Source organism: Cucumis melo, chromosome 5, assembly GCF_025177605.1.
Source record: "Cucumis melo cultivar AY chromosome 5, USDA_Cmelo_AY_1.0, whole genome shotgun sequence".
Taxonomy (NCBI): Eukaryota; Viridiplantae; Streptophyta; class Magnoliopsida; order Cucurbitales; family Cucurbitaceae; genus Cucumis; species Cucumis melo.
The window spans coordinates 1,476,322-1,495,212 of record NC_066861.1 but is presented as its reverse complement, the minus strand read 5'-3'; the positions used below and the strand labels follow the sequence as shown (position 1 = coordinate 1,495,212).

The window sequence follows — 18,891 nt, the reverse complement described above, 5'->3', positions numbered from 1 at the left end:
ATAAACTTGTTTTTGCTGCTAATTTTATTATATAACATGATGTTCATCTTGAGAATCAGAAAAATGATATATATACTTAGGTTTTTGATTTTTTTCATACGAAATTCTTAACAAATTTTAAATTAAAATATTAGTAAAATTATTTATACTTCGAATTTTGTTAGATTTTAGTTCATTCACTTTTAATTCTCGTTAAATCTTAAATTTTATCACTTTAAAGATTCTTAAATTAGTTTAATATCTATTGTATGAAATGATTATTATGGTAATATTTATAAGAATTTCTCAAAAAGTTATTTGGCCTAAAGTTTAATAAATACTAAAAATGTATTGTATCTACCGGTTAATTAAAAAAAATTCTAAGAATAATTTGAAAAAAAAAAACACAAAATATTTACGCTTGAGTTTTATCATGAAAGGCAAATATTTTGTTAAATTTACCGTTTTTTCTTTTACAAATTGTCTTAATTCTGAATTTGTCCACTTCTTATCGAGTTATTCATGAAATGATTATGAGTTCACACTACGATGTTTTTATTTTAAATTTTTCGACTATCATTTCAAATCTTAATTTAACAATAAAATATTTACGACAATAACGTATATAAATTTATGAAAAAAGTTTGCTTTAATCATAGTTTAAAAAAAATATATATGTATATATGTTATTTATTTGACAGATAGATGGATTGGGATATGGCTTTTAAGTATAGTTGCCAACATGTTTAACATATGTATGTTAAAAGATGCTAAAATTTGTAATGTTGCTCTAAATAACAAAATCGCATGAAATATTTAGATATACAATTAAAATATCACATTTCATTTGCAACAAAATATCTACGTCTATATGTGTCATTATAAAATACATACATACATATATATATAATAGTCTATCACATAATTTACTTTAATTGGTTATATTAAAAAAAAAAAAAAGACAACCTTCCTAATAACACGTCAAAATTAATTAATATAAACCTATCTTTAAGATCAAAGTTGAAGTGATAAAAAAAAAAACCAAAGTCAATAAAGCTAAAAGAAACGTTTTAAATAACTTGATTCGAAACATTGTTAGTCAACCTATGAATTTAAACATTATACTTAGTTTATTCATATGCGAACAAAAAAACCTAATAATAACAACGATAACAATAATGTTAGACCTTCCTATAGTTTAGAGAAAGTAATCTATATGCTAAAACCTAAAGTCACACGTAAATGAAATTTAAACCCATGAAATTTCAAACCAAATATTACCAATTTCATTAAATATACAACTAGTAACAAACATATATATACATATAGTGTAACGGTTGGTTCGATACACATGTTAAGCTACCCACTAATTTTTAATAAATAATAATGTTTTATATTTTATTTTGTTTTCCTAAACTTCTTATCTTATTCTATTTTAATCTACAAATATTTATAAATTTGTTATAGTTCCCTAAGCTTCAAAAAAAAAACTTACTATGGTCTCTATAATTATTATTTTGTTAATTCTTTATAGGAATGATGAGGTGACTATTACATTAATTAAATTAATTAATCGTATAAATACTTATATACAATTTCATAGAGTTTATTTTTCTATCATGGGTTGTTCTTATATTATTGTTTTAGTTTATTTTCATTTTGTCACGATGTTAACACGAGTATGTTAGTTTTATTTATCTATTTATTTTTATTATACTAAATGTTCTTATGATATGCTTCAAGACGGTAGTTTGAAAAGAATAATAAAAGTAAAGGATGAGGGAGTCGAGTATGGGAGGGGGAAGACTTGAGTTCCGAAGAAAACAAATAACAAAATTTGCTTTTGAAGTTATTTGATTTGATTATACTTGTGTGTTGGCATCAAATATTTATAAAATAAATTAACAAATTGTATTAATTTTTTTATCAATTTAATTTATATGATAAATTTAGATTTTTGTTATCATAATGTATAAGTCACTTCATTATTCCATTAAAGGATTAATAAAATCCTAATGGCAAGAATCGCAGTAAAACATTTTTAAAAGTTAGGAAACTAAAATGGACATTTTTTTTGAAGTTTATGAACCAAAATAGAACATAATATAAAGTTTAAATATCAAAATTGATTTAAACCACGACAATAAAAATATTCATGCCATAAGTAAAATTTGATATAAACTGAAAGATGTAGAAACAATTTTCTTTAAAAAAAATTAATTTTAATAGATTATAAAAAATTGGATATTTTACTATACTTTTAAATAATATATTTGAAAATTCACCTTATCTCTACAAATTTATAAATAGATAAATTTCTCTACGATTTAATCAAGACATTTTAAAATATATCAAAATATTAAAATTATTTATAAATTACACTAAAATTCACCGAACTCTTCTTACTTCATTTGAGTTTTTTTTTTCAAATAGTTTCAATTTTTCTTCCCATCTATTAACAGTTTTTCTATAAAAATTACTAAAATCTATCCAATTTTCTAAATTAGCTTTAAGTTTTTTTAATTATTTATTGGTTGTATGTTAAAATAGTTTTAATTTTTTTTGTTTCTCTAATTCTTTTTTAATGATCTGTAATTAATTATTTTTCGTTTCAAATAAAATTCCGCAGAAGAAAAAACGCCGACCAGAATCAGTGTGGCGCGTGGGGTCCAAGGGGTTGTGGCCATCCTGCTTTGGTCATATCGAACCCGACACGGTGGCTACACGAATGGCTCGGGCGTGCAGGTGCAGATGCACCATCAATTTGGCCGGTGGGTCAAGTGGTTGGCCCATATTCTTTCGTGGAGTTGATCACCTTCACTCAATATTTGAGGCTTGAGAATTTAATGCCTTTATTAACCCAACATGTGAATGCCACGTACGTACAATATTTGCCATGTATATCGAAAATGACATGGTGGAATGGAACCACCGTCCGTAATATAAGCCACAAAAAACTTAGGAAATATATTTACTATATAGTAGGTACCACATAAATATCGTATTGTTTTGCTTTCACGTTTGTTCTCATGAATATTAAGGTTCTTATAAATTTTCAACTATACCGCAATAAATAGAAATGATTATAGATAACGAAAGTTATTACATGTGTCAAATATCACAATCTATCCGTGATAAACCACGATAGATCAAGATAAACTATTGTATATGATAGACACGAATGATATTAGTTTAAACTGTCATATTTTGTTATATTTAAGAATGACTCATAGATAAAAATCTAAAAAAGTTGGTCATTCATAATTACACATATGACACGTGTTTATAATTTTATATTACCTCCTTTTTTAATGAGTTGTTTTTTTTAAAAGTTCGATTAATGTATTTTTCAAAATCGAATGTTTTGGTTATTCATACAAAATATATGAGATATTAGTTAAAAGACTATCTCAAACCCGAATATGGTATTTACACCCGCATTTTCAAATTTATTTTTTGCACTCACATCATCATCTCTCAAAGTTACAAAATTATCCTTAATTTTATTTCTCTCTCTTTTTTCCATCCCCTTATTATTCCCGATCTTCCTTCCTTCACCTATGCCAATCATTCTCCAATTTATCTTTCTCTATTTGTGGTCGACCATCACAACATCATCACTTACCGTCGACGGTTGCTAGGAGTGTCGTATGTAGTGGAGCGAGTTGGTGAAGAGAGATCGAGACTGAGACAGAATAAGTTAGATGAGACCAATAAAATAGAACGATAACAAGAGAGATGAAATTGAGAGAAAGAGCAGGTTGAGAGAGTGAAGAGAGCAAGACAACAAAGCACAACAAACAATAGACAAATGTACCTACAAAGTTTTAAATTTTACTTGAACAATACGTTAACAAAATTAATTTAAATAAAAAAAAATAAATTTATTGTAAGTTATAAAATTAAAAAAAAAACATTTATAAAATATAGCAACATTTTATATTCTAGGAATATTAGATAAGAATAAACTTTGTTTAATATCAACATCGATAGATACTACTAAACTAAACTATTAGTATCTATCGTCGATTGCTGCCGTTGGTGTGACACCCATGTAATCAATAAAAACTTTTAATATATTTATAAATGTTTACATTTATTTTGCTTTATTTGAATAAAAAAATTAGCAAAAAGAAGTAAAAAATATTTGTATTGTTTACATAGGCGGACAATTTTGTGTTGTGGAGCTGAACCCAAACTCGAGAGCTGCAGAGTCATAGACCTTCCGACCGTCAAATCTTTTGAAAAGACAGCGATAGATGGAGAGAGAAGAGGAAGAAGAAGATATAGTTTGTTTAGATCCCTCATTCTTTATGAACAACGAGTAATTCTCTCTTTATCAATTCATTTATCGTTTTCTTTTCTTTTTTGTTTCTTTCTTCGAGAATCTTATAGTTTTTGGTATTCGAACATGCAGCTATCAGCTCACTACCTTTACATTCGGGTCCCATGAGATTGAACTCTTCTGCCTTCAGTCTGCTTCCAGTGAGTTGGCTTTTTCAACTTCTGTGTTTTGGTGAATATGTTCCGTTTTTACGTGATTTCTTCGTTGAGTTATTATTTACTAAGTTGGATTACTTGAGGATTTTCGAAACGTAATCTTGTTGGATTCACTTCTCTGTACATTTCGATGCTGAATGAAACGATTTGTATAAGTTGCTTTAGGCTAATCGGATAAGTTTATGGATGTGATTCGCTTCTGAATTTGGATGATATCAATAACTTTAATTGAAGGAAACTATGGAGTGATTGTTGGGACCAAGATTCCTATATCAGTTCGCAAAATGTATCAGATTACTACGATCATTTGTAAGAGTGATCAATGTTACTGTCTCGGTTTTTTTAGAAGTGTTAGGGTTTCAACCTATTCAAATGTTGAAATTGATTGATATTACAATAAAAATATCGTACAAGTTAATGTTAGTCCTGTTGGATATTTTTAAGATCAGGTTAAGATAGACTTGAACTAAGACTTTCTGTAACCATGCTCTCTATTGTTAATGCTAATTGGAAAGTACTTTGTAAAATGTTTAGTACGGTTATACTCACTGCGCAGCAACATGTGGAAGGCAGAGAGAGAATAGACATGTACTTCTCCTAACTTTTTCTCTCGCTTCACACCTTGAAAACTCATTTATAGGGGAAAGATATTTGAACTGTCATATCAAAAATAGAATATCAGTGTTTTCTAAGGGTTTTCATCTGTCAGTCGCTGTTGGTTGTGAACAGCTTGCATATGCCAACCGACCAACCACATCAGTGGTTTGTTGGTTTTGGTCGATTTTGGAAATTAGATGAACTGAACAAAATAAAAAAAGAGTACTAAATGGAGAATAAAAGAAGAAAAGGAGAAGAGAAGAAAGAGAGAAAAAAAGAGAGAAGAATAAGAGAGAAAATGCAGGAGGAGGAGAGAGGGAGAAATGGAGAAAGAAGGAAAAATGTATTGAAAAAGAAAATATTAGAAGAAACATAAAAATGTTTGTTTTTTAAATTAATTATAAATAAATGTACCTTGGGATGTCCATCAGCAATGATCTTTCCAGAAAAAGTTGTTACAGCATTGCATGTGCTAGCGACATCCCGTATTATATAGATATATATATTTCATCGATCAGTCGATTTGAGCCCCCATTGGATTGCTGATCTTCTAATTGGTTGGTTTTTTTGGATGCAAAATTGTTCCAACCGATTATACCCTTAAACAGACTGACCAAACTCAGTTGTCTCGGTTTTTTGTTCTTTGAAGCTCATCCTTCTAGTTTTGCCCTTTATATTCATCAGTGTAACTCGTGCTATTGTTCATGGGAAGACCTATTTAGTATGCATTGGCATCGGGATGTAAAGTTAGTGGTCTGGAAAATTTTGTTAAATGCATTAGATTTTATGTAATTACTAATTAGTATAGATCATAGATATATATGTTCATCTTATAAAAAATTGAACCCTTAAAGAAATTACTGTGCTCACCAAATAACTTTTCTTTGTATGAAACAAAAGGTTTTCTCAAGTATTGTTTCTTCAAAGAATTAAATATTGCGTCACATGTATTAGTTGGACAATAGAATCCCCTTTATGGTTTTAAAGTTATTGATGATGTTAAACTATAGTCAATCATTTCTTATTTGCTCAAGTGTGACCCCAAAATGTCTTGAATAGGTTTATATGTTGTCTTTCTTGAATTTCTCTGCCTCTAAAGATTTGATGTTTCGACCTTCTAAAAACTTAGATGTTAAAATTGCTCCTGGTTAATATTTAAACATTAGCTGCCAAAAGATGCTATACATGCTATAATGTATATTATTGTTGAAATTTATTTTCATTGAACTATTCCCATTCTTTTTTTCCCTCAATACGAGCACATCAAAGTTATAGGACTTGTTGGAAACTTTGTTGAACTAACAATTCTTGAAACAGCTGATTTTGATTTAACCGGGCAATTAGTGTGGCCTGGTGCCTTGCTGATGAATAATTATCTCTCCCAACATGCTCACCTGCTTCAAGGATGTTCTATCATTGAATTAGGATCTGGTGTCGGTATGTACTTTGTGACTGAATTTGATTACTCCCCCTTCTGACTTCTGTAACAGAGATACATTGCATAGTTTGCGTGTGTCAATCACTGGGTAGCATACTTATACGAGGAAGGCACAGAGAGAATAGAAATGAAAAAACTTACTTTTGTATACATTGATATTTTATGTTTAGATAAGTGTTTTGGTAATAGCAAGGAAAATCATTCCCATAAACCTTTGAAGAACTATCTAAAACTGAGGGCTCTAATGAAAGTTTAAGATATGCTACAGAAATTAGTCCATGATACTTCAAAACCAGAACACAAGATTAAACTTGCTCGAATTTATTTTAGAAAATAAAACTTCAGACCCCTGGGACAAGAAACAACTGTTCATTGATACTGCGAAAAGTATTAAAGAGGTGAAAGCTACTAAACTAGAGTAAATTATGAAAACTCAATCCAATTAGTAAGATAAAAAAAAATTGCAGATACAAGAGAGCATAATTCTTAGGTTATATCAAGCAACTTAAAAACGTGCATGAAGCACTTGCTTTGAATGATATGGCATCTTGTTTTGTAAGGCTCAGAGATGAAACATTCAAAATTGAGAGTTCTCTTAAAGTTAAGGACGAGCTTGAGAACAACCCACTCAAAACATCATCCAAATAAATATTTTAGGTTAAGAAACAAAAGTGTGTTAAAAACTGAGAACGATGTTTTAGTGGCAATTCTAAAAGAACCACCTTGATTTTAATGTGAAGTGAGATTGAATTTTCTATAAGATACCAATTTCATTCTAAAAATGAAATGAAGGTGACCAAAGTTAACAAAAGTTGTGGATTTAGTGAAGACCTCTAGGTGAGACAAATCCTGATGAAAATATAACTAACAAGACGATCCATGATATTCCATGAAGATGAAACAAAAACATTATTTTTGCATTGGATCGCTATTTTCAACTTGCTATGACATGGGCGATTGTCTTGTATACAGGTATAACTGGAATACTTTGCAGCAAATTTTGCCACAAAGTGGTGTTGACAGACCATAATGAGGAAGTTCTAAAGGCGAGGTCATTAGACTAATCTGGATAAATTAAAAATATGCATATAACAAAAGGTTGATCCCCATTTGTTGTTTGATGACCTCGTATATATTATGTCACAGATCCTGAAGAAAAACATACAGCTTCATGCATCTCCTGAATCCCTTGGAAATTCTGCTGGTGAGAGAAACAAGATGGAAAATAAGTTACTTGTTTGGATGTACTGATATTTAAAATTTTATGCAGAACTAGCAGCTGAGAAGCTTGAATGGGGAAATTCTGATCAGATAACCCAAGTTATGGACAAACATTCTGGTGGATTTGATCTAATCCTTGGTGCTGATATCTATATCCTGATTCTTTCTTCTTCATTTTTCTCATGAAACGTTAAAATGACAAAATCAGTTTTTGGTGTTAAACAGCAGAGATATAGAATGATCCTAAGGTTCTAAAGCTGGCAAAAAATTCCTGCCTTTGCTAATTGGTGAAATGTAAAATGTGAGGGCAAATGTGTTTACTTATCGTAACCTCCTAAGGGAGTAGCAATGCTGATAGGGTATGATGGTTTTACTTTTCATATCATAATCATACTGTGTTTCCACATATGGAAGCAAATGCCTGCCACATTAGGTCAGACAATTGGTTTGGCATATGAGGGGGCAAAATCCTTTGAAAGGCAGGGACCGGTGACTTTCTTTTTCTTAGTCTTTTTCTTCTATTTTAATTTTTTTAATCCCTTCACAAGTAGCTTTTCTTTCTCTCATTTCTACTTTTGTATCGAATATTTTATCAGGGCTAAGAATTTCCATGTAGATATAGAATAGCAGAAGAATGGAAGTAAAACTCTAGCTGTTTGGTTTCGTTAATTTTCTTTTACCTTTTCTCTAATTGATAGCATCTACCAAATAGAAAGAATATAAGAACAAAGCCACTCCGAACTTGTTTTTAGCTAGCACAAGTTGTCTCTTAGCTTTACTAAATTTTAACCGAGAAAACAAAAGAAGAGGCTAATACTTCCTCGCTCGGTTTTAGGCAAGAATGAAGAAACGAGCATGCAAATATGGTATGGGTTGTTTGTACAGGAAATGTTGCACTTTTTGTCTCTAAGGAACCTTGACAGTTATTAAGCTTTCAACAATCAAGTGTTCCTTTGCTTTTCAAAACAGCTGAGCGGCTCCTCCAAGTAAGAGGAAGAGGAAAATGCAAATTCATTCTAGCATATGTATCCCGAGCTAGGAGGTGAGTAGCTCTTTGGCTTTGTTCTATTATTATGTTTCCAGTATCCGAAGAAACCTCTCAACTTTTTACTTTGTTGACAAAGTTAGAAATAGGAGTATTCTGTTCCTTTACCATTTTACTGAATAATCTCTCTGTATCTATATAAAATTTGTTTGTTTTGTGATAAAGACCACAACATAAATTGATATGGATTTCCAGAAGGTTCTCTAGACAGTAAGAACCTTAGAAATTTAGTCAAGGACCATAGGAAGAATTGCACACTAATAGCTTAAAAAAGAATGTAGATGAAACACCAATGGGAAACAAAATCGATCTTGAGCCTGAGAAGACTTGCTAACAATTTTCAAAACCAACAAACTGCGAAATAACATTATATTCTTTGACAAGAGGAAACCATTCTTGCGCCCAACAAGAAATGCTGAAGCGAACAACCAACTCACTGAACTGCAAAAAAAACAAAAATTTGAAGCAGAAAGGAACGCAAACAAATCTACTTTCAAGTACTCAACCAAAAAATTATCTCACATCCTTCAACGAAAGACTTCAAATGTTCTGGAACTTCGCAGAGATGAGGATTCCGTTATTCGTAGGCTTAATTCTCAAAAACTAAAAACTAAATGAATACAAAACGAGGTCTTCCCAATTTTCACCTTTTCTGTCGTGTATCATTGGTATTCCTTTGATTTTGAGCAATTTTTCTTTAGTGTTACAATAAGAGGAGACTCTACTACTACTACTACTACAAATGCATGTTTGTTCTATTTACTAAAAGTTGTTTCTCATTCATTTCCTTTATAGCATGGATACACTGATACTTGATGAAGCTTCTCGGCATGGGATGCAAATGACTGAAGTAGATGGAACACGATCTGTGGTTGGGAATCTTCAAGGAGTCATCTATGAGATTACCCTTAATTAGAAGCTTTGAACATAACTGGAAGATTTGACTTGCAAAAAGAACCGTTTTTCATTTGCGGAATGGATGGCATATGGCCTAAATTTATTAGACTTGATCTGTTTATCTTTTACGTCAAGGCCGGATGGAGCAAATTTTATTGGAAGATATCGATCAGCCAATGAAGGAGTTAGAGAAGGTAAATTTGCTGTTACCTACAATTTTCATGTCAAAATTCATCCTCTAATTCAGCTCTCTGTTTTCTTCTCCAACCTTTTGACTTCTATTTCAATAGCATAAATTTTTCTATGGCCCATATCAGTTTCAAATTCTTAATCAATCACACCAAGGATATGACGATCTACTTTTGTTTATAGGTTTCCCATTTCTCATTCTTAAATTCAAGAAGATGAAATGTTTTTGGTAAGTGGCAACTTTTTATATTAAATGAAATGGGTAAGTGGTAACTTTATTTATTTTTTTAGTGAAATTACAAATTCATGAAATTCATGAAAGGTTTTCAACTCTCAATTTTCTGCCTAAATTATATATTTGATGATTTTTTATTTGGTTTCTAATACATCTTTCTAGAGATTTTCTTAAAAATAGAAAAATTGATAAACTATTTATACTCCATTAAAAAGATAAAATTAATTACATTTTAATATTTTATTAAAATGTTCTATTTTTTTTATAATTTTTCTTTTTGTACTGGGTTTCTAATATATTTGATTTTTTAAAAACACTTATTGACCGACTTTCAATATTTCATCTAGCGAGTTGATGAAGAAACTATTATTTTTTTTTTTTTGCTTTATAACTTTATGGTATTTATTTTACTCTGGATGATATCAAGTGTTAAAAGAGGGAATATGCATTAGCCATGCTTTGTTCTATTCCTTGTCCTCCTTTTAAAGAGTCATTTGAATTGCAGATTTTTTGGTTAAAATTTGGGGTATTTTTTAAATATGACGAGATAGAACCAAAATATCTACGAAATATCTACAAAATTTTAATTGTTTCTTATAAAAAAGAAAAATTAGTTTGTATGTACAACAACCAAGTTTTTCTTCCTCTCGAGATTAATCTAAAATGACTAGTGTATTCAGGTGTTTCTTTCAATCGAAAAAGAAAAAAGAAATGAATGGTGACTAACACTACCCGTCCAAGATCGTTCTCTGCATACATAGTTAAATTATGTCAATCTCTAATAACATAAAAGATTCTAATCTACAACAATTTCAATTGGTTACTGAGTTACTACTGCTACAAGGCTCATTTCTAATTTAGCAAGATGAATGAATGGTTAAACCTTAATCAAAATAATCAAAAGCAAATGAACTCATCAAATGAGGAAGATCACTCTCATACATCACTTTGCACTCATTCTAAATCAATGCCAAACCTGAACCTGAATTCATCGAAAGAATAAAGTCAGGACAATCTGCCATTCCTATGAAGCTACCGACTCCTCTAAGGCGATGATGGTGTTTCTGAATTCAATTTCAAGCCTTTTCCATAAGCAGCAATGAGTAAAGCGTCAGCCCTCCCTGCAAACACAAGGAAAGGCGAAAATGTTTCAAGGGATGCATAAAAGAATGATTTTCATCATATCACACCGAACTCTGTTTTTCTTGTTAATGAAATGAAGATGCAAATTTTGGGAGAAGCTTATGGGTTTTAGTCCCCAGCAACTGATAACGAGAAATATATTAGTTCGGTACATTTACAAGAACTTCATGTTTTTGAAATAATGAAAAACCAGAACGGAATAAGTGTTCGTTTCCCTTGGAACTTCATCATTACCCTCAATCTAACTTCGTAGAGATGAGTTGAAAGCACAAAAGACTTTCATATTTAAAATGTCATCAAGACGAACATAGTTGAATTGGTATAGAACTTTAGTTATCAAAGTTAGACTCTTTTACCCCACATTTTGTATTTAAAAAAATGCTGAATTTATGTATGTTTAGTAAGGTATGATATCTATCCAAATTCTCGTTCAAATATAAAAATTGGAAATCAACAAACTTATGAAACATACAGCATATAAAATACGTAATAAAATACCGTGATCTTTTTTCCTTTTCAAGAGTGGGCTTAGAGACGGAAATAATTCGGATGCAATCCTCCGGCTGTCATCCTACGGTGCAAATATTCAAAATAAAATTAGTATAAGAAAGAAAACTTCTGGATAATAAAATATACAATAAAGCATACAATAATCGCAAAAAGCAGGACCTGCCACAACGAATAGAACCGACAATTCTTTGGTAAACTAATTAAAGAAATTAAAGGATAGAGTTCACGTTTAGTGTTAAGACTATCTCTCCACCCCTCTAGACGTAGGTTCAATTTTTTTCCATATTATTTTTATTAAACTATCAAGTCTTGTCAATAAATTTTCTGGATCGCCACGGCTAGAAGAGGTTACAATGATAAGTGAACAAGGCATGCTCAGTAACCGTGGGAACCATTTTGGTAGAGGTGGTACGAGTATAATTCTTCACATATCAGCAAAAGTCAAGTTTTTTAAAACTAAACAGAAAGACCATTGTTGAGATAAATGGCTGCTCTGTTTTCAGTTCTGGGAGGAATCTGTTATCCCTCAGCTATTTCAGTCCTACAAATATGTTTTTAGCATAAGAAGATTGGAAGACCTTTCCCCTTGTTCAGAATGAAACATGGGATGCTAGTCAAAGAACATAAATCATCAAATTAAAGCAGAATTTAGCCACCGTTACATGTTCTGCAACAGACCTTTTTATTTATTTTAGATACTTGTGAGTGTGTGAACCAGCTTAGTACACCTCAACTAAGCTCATAAGACAACTTGTCTAACCCTATAACATTTGAGTGTCAAGAAATTCATTAGATATTAAGTATATATATATCCATGTAATATCTATCATGAATTGAACTCATCCCCTCTCTTAGTCGTTTATTAAACTCAATATTAGAGATGTTCATTTAACCCCGGGGTTGGGACCCCAATGGGGTGGTGAATATTTATTAGATGGGGAATGGGGGAAGGACCGGGGAGAAAATTTTCCCTAAGCGACTTAACGGAGATGGGGGTGGGGAATTGCCCCGCTTCCCCATCCCCGCCCCACCCTCGAACATCTCGACTCAACACCCTTTGTTTACCACTAGTCAACTCATGATAGTTAACTTTTTACATATTGGTAACGACACACTAAAGATTGAGATCAGTAATAACAATAAAGGGCTAATGATAATGAACATTATGAAGTGTTTGATCTATATATGAATGAGACAACTACCTAGACTAGTGTTGGTAATTGGCTGAACTGACCTTAGAAGTATCCTTTCCCGATAGCTCAAATTTGTTTTTCCACGCAAGGGGTGGCACAGGAACAACAGAAAATCCTAGCCCAACTAATACGCCAATCCACAATCCATAGCCAAATCCTCCACCCCACCACCCCTTCAGAGAAAGAAAATGAAATTAGTGGGAAAAGAAATTAAAAAAAAAAAAAAATCCAAGAAATGCTCCAACTAATTATATTCCTCCTTGTAATGAAGCCAGATTTTCTAAAAAAAGGATCACGCAAGACACACATGCGACACAAAACATGGGTTTCAGCTCAACCTATCCACCAATTAAAATCAATGGCATACCTGTTTTCCATCTTTTGGAAATGGATTTGACTGCTCCAGATATGCAGTAGTTCCTAAAAGTTGGGATCATCAACTCATTAAAAACAGACCCACATGTTGTATGTTAAATGAAGAAAACAGAAGTATGCATCAAAATAGGAAGATTAAAGCAAAGGGAACAAGGATATCGATACACTTTCCTACTAAACCAACATTTTAAAAAAATAAACAGCCAAATGTGTGGAACTAAAGAGCCTCGGGTGAAGAAGTGCAACTGAATATGTTGGGTATAGCATTTCCTTTGTCTTTAGGGAAACTCTAAATCTTTGCTGGGGAAAGACAGAGAGATGAAAGGACATACCCAATTACTCTACCATTATTTTGGCTATAAACAGCCAAATATTTATTTTCGTTTGATCGTAGTCATCATGCCCAGAAACATTAATGTCAATTGAGAATTAAATAAAACACCCAATCCCAGTAAAGACATACAGTATGTAAAAGTATTCAGAGGCAATAACCTACAGAAATACAATCATATTCGTACCAATGGGAGCATTAAAGCTGTGAAGAAGTTGGACAATTGACTTAGCATCTAACCGTTTCCGTCTCCTTCCACCAACTAGTACTTGCACGTGAGGAGAATCATACACCTAACAATTTGAAAAACAAAAAAGATTAAAAAAGATTCAAACTGTAATAACTATTTTTCCTTTGAATTGTATCCATCATTAACAAACTAAAAACACGAAAAAAAAGAAGAATTGTATCAATCTAGAGTAAAAATAGTCGTCAAAAAGAGAAAAATATATGGAGAGGTTGGCAAAGCCACTACTCCTCAATCATGTAACCATAAGAAAGACGAGTTGATGAATCTTTCATATTTTGTACTTAGATTTAACATTTCATCAGGACTTAGTCTTACATTGGATGGATAAGCATTTCCCATATCTGAAAAGCTTCTAACAATATAGTTATGCACTAACAGTACTACAGAGTCTTGCAAACGAAAAAACTTCAACCATGCTTGCAGACAAGTAAATTATAAATATGATTTTCAATTTTCCCCCCTTATTAGTCACCTACTATTTTTAATCCCTCAATCATAATGAAAAAATCAGTTAAGTATACACAACCAGTGGCCAAACATGAACAACAAATCCACATAAGAATAAACACATACCACTGGAATCCCTAAACTTAAACAAAAGTAACAAAAGAATATCGATAACGAAACCAATTACCTGAGCCGAAGAAATGGATTCATCGGTTCTCAAGAGCGCCACAGCACCAGAAACATCGGGATCGACGCCAATAACGCATTCGGAAGCCGCATTTCGGTCACGTGAGGAAGCATTGGAGGAGAAATCGTGACCTAGGGGAAAAGGACAGGAAAGAGAAGCCAACCAGTTGTCCTTGAGTTGAGCGTGGGCGATTGCCAATTTAGCTTTGCCGCTGCTATCTTTCCGAAGGGAAGAAGAAGATGTAGTAGAGATTTCAGGAGAAGGAAGTGAAGAAAAAGAAGAAGAACAAAGAAATCTGAAATGGTGAAGTTTGGGTTTGAGCTTCGAAGAGGGCAGAGAGTACATGAAGTAATTGGAGTGAGCTTGCAATGGAAGCCCTTCCATCAATTCAAAATTTTCACTTCCATTACACCAAAGGACACGTATGTATATATACGTACGAAATTATTCACATAATTACAATACTTTTTTAAAATATTATTCTTCAGAAATATTATCTTTCAGTGTCTTTTAATATGATTATATATATATATATATATATATTTTTTATTTTTTTTTAAATTGTCGTCACTATTTATAAAATATAATAAAAATTTTGAGCTTTTTTCTTCCCATTATTGTATGCCTAACCAAATTTATCTTTATAGTAAATTTTCTATACACATTTATTTTGAAGAATTCAAATAATAGTGTTATTAACAAATCTAAGTTTAAGATTAATAATCTTCAATTGTCCCCAGAAAAAAAAGGTTTGCAATTTTGTAAAGAGGTTGGAATAAAAGTTGAAATGAATAGGTAAAATGAGATATTTTGAATTTTTGTTTTTAAACAGGAAGGATGAGAGAATGGAACTTTCAAAGTCATTAGATATTAATGTTGGTCCTCATTTTGACTGATATTTTAAAAAGTTGAAATACTAAAATTTAGAAAGATTTGTTATATAATAAACATCTAGATATTACACTAGAAATTAAACATTTAAAAAACCTTATTGAGGAATATTTTGTTATCTAAACTTTGACAAGTGAATCAATTTAAGTTGTTAGCTAAACTTTCTTTGAAAAATCATCTATGGATTAATTTTAGTAGTCTATTTTATTAATTTGATGTTAAAAGAAATCTACAACCATGGAAGAATTGATGCATGTAAGATAGATTTTTTACGCGAAATTCAAACAATGGTGGAAGTTAATATAATTATAAAAGTTTAAGATTTTAATTAATACCATCCGACCTTATGGTATAAAGGATCTTTTCTTTCTAAAAAAATGGGTGTTTAATTAAAATTTTGAAACCAAATTTATGTGGCCAAAATCAATGAGCTCGAACTTGGTGGAACAAAACATTCCAACAAACTATAAGAATTGGTAGAGCACTTGATGGTTCCTTTTGGTTGTAGCATTTACTCGACTCATTTTAGAGGTGTGAAATTCTTACGTTATTCTTCTCTTTTATTGATTTAGGGTTTTTTCCTTTTCAGTTGCACGTTTCTTCTCTTCTCCCCACAACTGTCTTCTTCATTCTTCTTCTTCTCTAGCTTCTTCTCCAACATCGAGCAACACTAATTGAGATGGATAAGAGCGACACAAGTCGAGTGAAACTAAGCGAAAGTGACACCAAGCATACGAGACTAAGAGAGGTTGAGTGAGATGGGTGAGACGGAAAAAAGCGATATGGGACAGCAAAAGTGTGCACACAATTTTATTTTGAAATATTTTGTTGGAATAAATGATACATGATTATTGATGTAGATATGCTTTCTCAGTAATTAACTAACTTGAACAAGAGAACTTTTCGTAAGCAATTCATTTCTATGGAGTTTTCTCCAATGTCTTTGAAGTTCAGTTTATTTCAAGAAAATATAATTCCTATTACGAAGTTTACTTCCATAATAAAGATAATATGTTTCAGATGAAAAAGAACAAGAGATTAATGAATTCCATAAGAAAGTTAATATCTTCTATCTCATCCGAGTCAACTCAACTCAAAAGACTACAGTGACTAAAATTTATTAGGAGAAAGACAACGGGAATGCATATTTTAAATGGGAAGGTTGTTTTACTAATTTATTTGGAACGGAAAATAATGTTTATAGCCTTTGTCTTAGTCTTCATTCAGCGAATAAAATAATGGAAAGGCAGAAAATCGGGATGATTTGACAACATATGAACATGAACTCACCATTTCCTCCTCTTTTTCTATTCCATAATTTCATCTCTAAAAGATTAGCTTCAAAGAAGAGAACTCAATTTCTTCACAAACAACACAATTTCATCCTTCAATTCTGGATAAATTCCTCTTCACTCAATCTCTTCTCTAAGCTACTCACTCATTCTCCTTTAAAACACTTCCCATCCAAAAACCTTATCATTTCTGCCAAATGAAAATGCAGATCAAGAACATCGAATTTCATAGTGCTCCATCAAGTCCAAAGCAGTGTAAGTCTCCGATTGGACATTCACGTCCAAATTCTACCCTAGACGAGTTTGAATTCGGAACTAGCTGCCGTTTCAATCTCAACGATGTCGATTTCGATCTAGAGGATCGAACAGAGCAACAAAACAAGAAAATAATGCAAATAGAAGATGAATCTTTACCTGTAATGGCGTTCGCCGATGAATTATTTTCAGACGGAAAGGTTCTTCCTCTTCCTCCTCGGCTCAAAATCCCTCCGTCTCATGAACGTCTTAACGAAAATCACAGCGGCAAAAGCTCCACCGTGTCGTCGCCTCGATCACCACTCTCGGCGCTCAAAATCAAATTTGTTCATCAGAATCTTTGGAACGATGAATTTGATCCTTTCTTGGTAGCCTTACAGAGTGTGAAAAAAGACGGAGCGGGAAAAGCGCAAGCAAACAGTGATGGGCCGGATCCGGCCCATTCAACATTTACACCAAGGCCCAATAACTCATCAGAGCAAATGATGGGCCTTATATTATCCCATAGGCAGCCCAATTCAAAAAATGGGTCAATAGAGAGCCCAAAAATGTTCCTCGAGCCCAAGGGATTGGCATTTGCAAGAGCAGTAGTGAATATGGATCTTGAAACCGGAAGCGGGTTCAACAGGTTAACAATGTCCGGGCCCATTTTGAAGTCTAACGGGAACCGCAAAGATGGCAGACGGTTTTCTCCATGGAAGAGAAATAAGCTTAGGAAAGTTTTATCCTTGTTTGGGAAACTCGGTCTTAAGTTCGCGAGATCAGCCACATAAGAGGTTCTCTAATTTCACTCACATAACTATTACTATACAAAAGTTTATTCAAAGCCTGGAATAATTATTATAACTTTAAATGAAATGGTTAGTCGAACTAGAATCATTATTAGTAAACATAGTTTATATGGACATGGTAAGTTTCACTTTTTTACTTTTCTCTTTTTCTCAAAGTACGGGAAGAAACTCTACTAATGCAAGGAAACTCTATTCCGGTTTTAAAAGGCACACTTCTTAGAGGTAAGCATCAGTCAGTTAAAGTCAGTTTTTTAACCAAAACTAAAATCGAACCGAGTATGGTCAGTTTGAAGGAGTACAAATTAGTCATTGATCGATCTATTAAACGGTTTATGTCGATTGAATTTTTTTCAGATAGGCACCAATTGAACCTCTCTTATTCAATCGATTTTGATCGGTCAGCTCCATTTTTTGGTTTATCATGCTCAACTCTACCACTTCTAATTAATAAATAGAAATATTATCTTATCACTTTATTGCAATGTCATTTTCAAGTGTGGTAATCGAAAAGGATTCTATATAAACCAATTATCCAAGCATTCTCCTAACTTTTTGAGCTATATTTCAAGCGCACCATTTAATCATTTAGTCGTAAGAGTAAAAAAAAATATCATTTTAAATAGATAATGCTACAGAAAAACTCGATATGTTAGTTTCCATTATTACTATATGCTTGGATCGTTGGCTAAAACAAAATTTTGTAACACGTTAGGACATCATATTAAGCTAACCTGGATCAATTCATCGGATTTTGATATTATTGATCGATTTGTGCATATATTCTTAATGTCCAGAGGCAAGATTTCACTGCATTATGATGAGCACTCATAAGTATGAATCTTAGCATATGTTATTTTTATTTAAAAAAAACATATGATTTTGGAGCCCTTAAATCTTCCTCTCATTAGCTTGAAGTAGAGAGAGAGAGAGAGAGAAATAGAGAGATTAAATGATGTCAGTCATATGACTGGGAAAGCTACAATATATTCCTTCAAATTTCTCCCATGACAACAACAAAAAGGAAGAAATAGACTCTCAACTACTTCAAACTTTGTAGTATAATATCATGGGTTCTTTTCTTTGTGCAACACATCAATTTACAGGCCACCATCAGTGGGAAGCAAT

At 32.0% G+C, this 18,891-nt stretch overlaps 2 protein-coding genes across 3 annotated transcripts; one reads left to right on the top strand and one right to left on the bottom strand.

The window, feature by feature from the left end:
• The first annotated feature begins 4,121 nt into the window (after nucleotides 1-4,121).
• On the top strand, nucleotides 4,122-10,178 carry LOC103491460 (uncharacterized). 2 transcript variants are annotated; one of them, XR_001762862.2, is made up of 9 exons: nucleotides 4,122-4,303; nucleotides 4,397-4,464; nucleotides 6,394-6,513; nucleotides 7,487-7,560; nucleotides 7,661-7,718; nucleotides 7,785-7,886; nucleotides 8,666-8,777; nucleotides 9,576-9,871; nucleotides 10,050-10,178. XR_001762862.2 is itself a non-coding variant. In XM_008451414.3 (8 exons), the coding sequence occupies exons 1-8, from the start codon at nucleotides 4,239-4,241 to the stop codon at nucleotides 9,694-9,696; spliced, it is 720 nt and encodes a 239-aa protein (XP_008449636.1). In that variant the 5' UTR covers nucleotides 4,122-4,238; the 3' UTR covers nucleotides 9,697-9,986. The 2 variants fall into 2 exon arrangements, 1 of the variants encoding a protein (XP_008449636.1); XM_008451414.3 differs by lacking the exon at nucleotides 10,050-10,178 and having other exon boundaries at nucleotides 9,576-9,986.
• Nucleotides 10,179-10,817: 639 nt separating this feature from the next.
• On the bottom strand, nucleotides 10,818-14,950 carry LOC103491461 (Holliday junction resolvase MOC1, chloroplastic). The gene is made up of 6 exons (XM_008451417.3): nucleotides 14,538-14,950; nucleotides 13,841-13,946; nucleotides 13,315-13,367; nucleotides 12,989-13,120; nucleotides 11,743-11,815; nucleotides 10,818-11,222 (listed from the first exon to the last, which is right to left on the bottom strand). Exons 1-6 carry the CDS (start codon nucleotides 14,919-14,921, stop codon nucleotides 11,146-11,148), a joined length of 825 nt encoding a protein of 274 aa, XP_008449639.1. The 5' UTR covers nucleotides 14,922-14,950; the 3' UTR covers nucleotides 10,818-11,145.
• Between the last annotated feature and the right edge of the window lie 3,941 nt (nucleotides 14,951-18,891).

Bases quoted from the DNA above. Each gene is read 5' to 3' on its own strand.
- LOC103491460 (XM_008451414.3), top strand. From the start codon at position 4,239: ATGGAGAGAGAAGAGGAAGAAGAAGATATAGTTTGTTTAGATCCCTCA. The intron at 6,514-7,486 runs GTATGTACTTTG...TCTTGTATACAG, and splicing joins TGAATTAGGATCTGGTGTCG to GTATAACTGGAATACTTTGC. The intron at 8,778-9,575 runs GTGAGTAGCTCT...TTTCCTTTATAG, and splicing joins TATGTATCCCGAGCTAGGAG to CATGGATACACTGATACTTG.
- LOC103491461 (XM_008451417.3), bottom strand. From the start codon at position 14,921: ATGGAAGGGCTTCCATTGCAAGCTCACTCCAATTACTTCATGTACTCT. The intron at 13,121-13,314 runs GTATGCCATTGA...CTTTCTCTGAAG, and splicing joins TTCCAAAAGATGGAAAACAG to GGGTGGTGGGGTGGAGGATT. The intron at 11,223-11,742 runs GTATTTTATTAC...TTGTGTTTGCAG, and splicing joins GAAAAGGAAAAAAGATCACG to GGAGGGCTGACGCTTTACTC.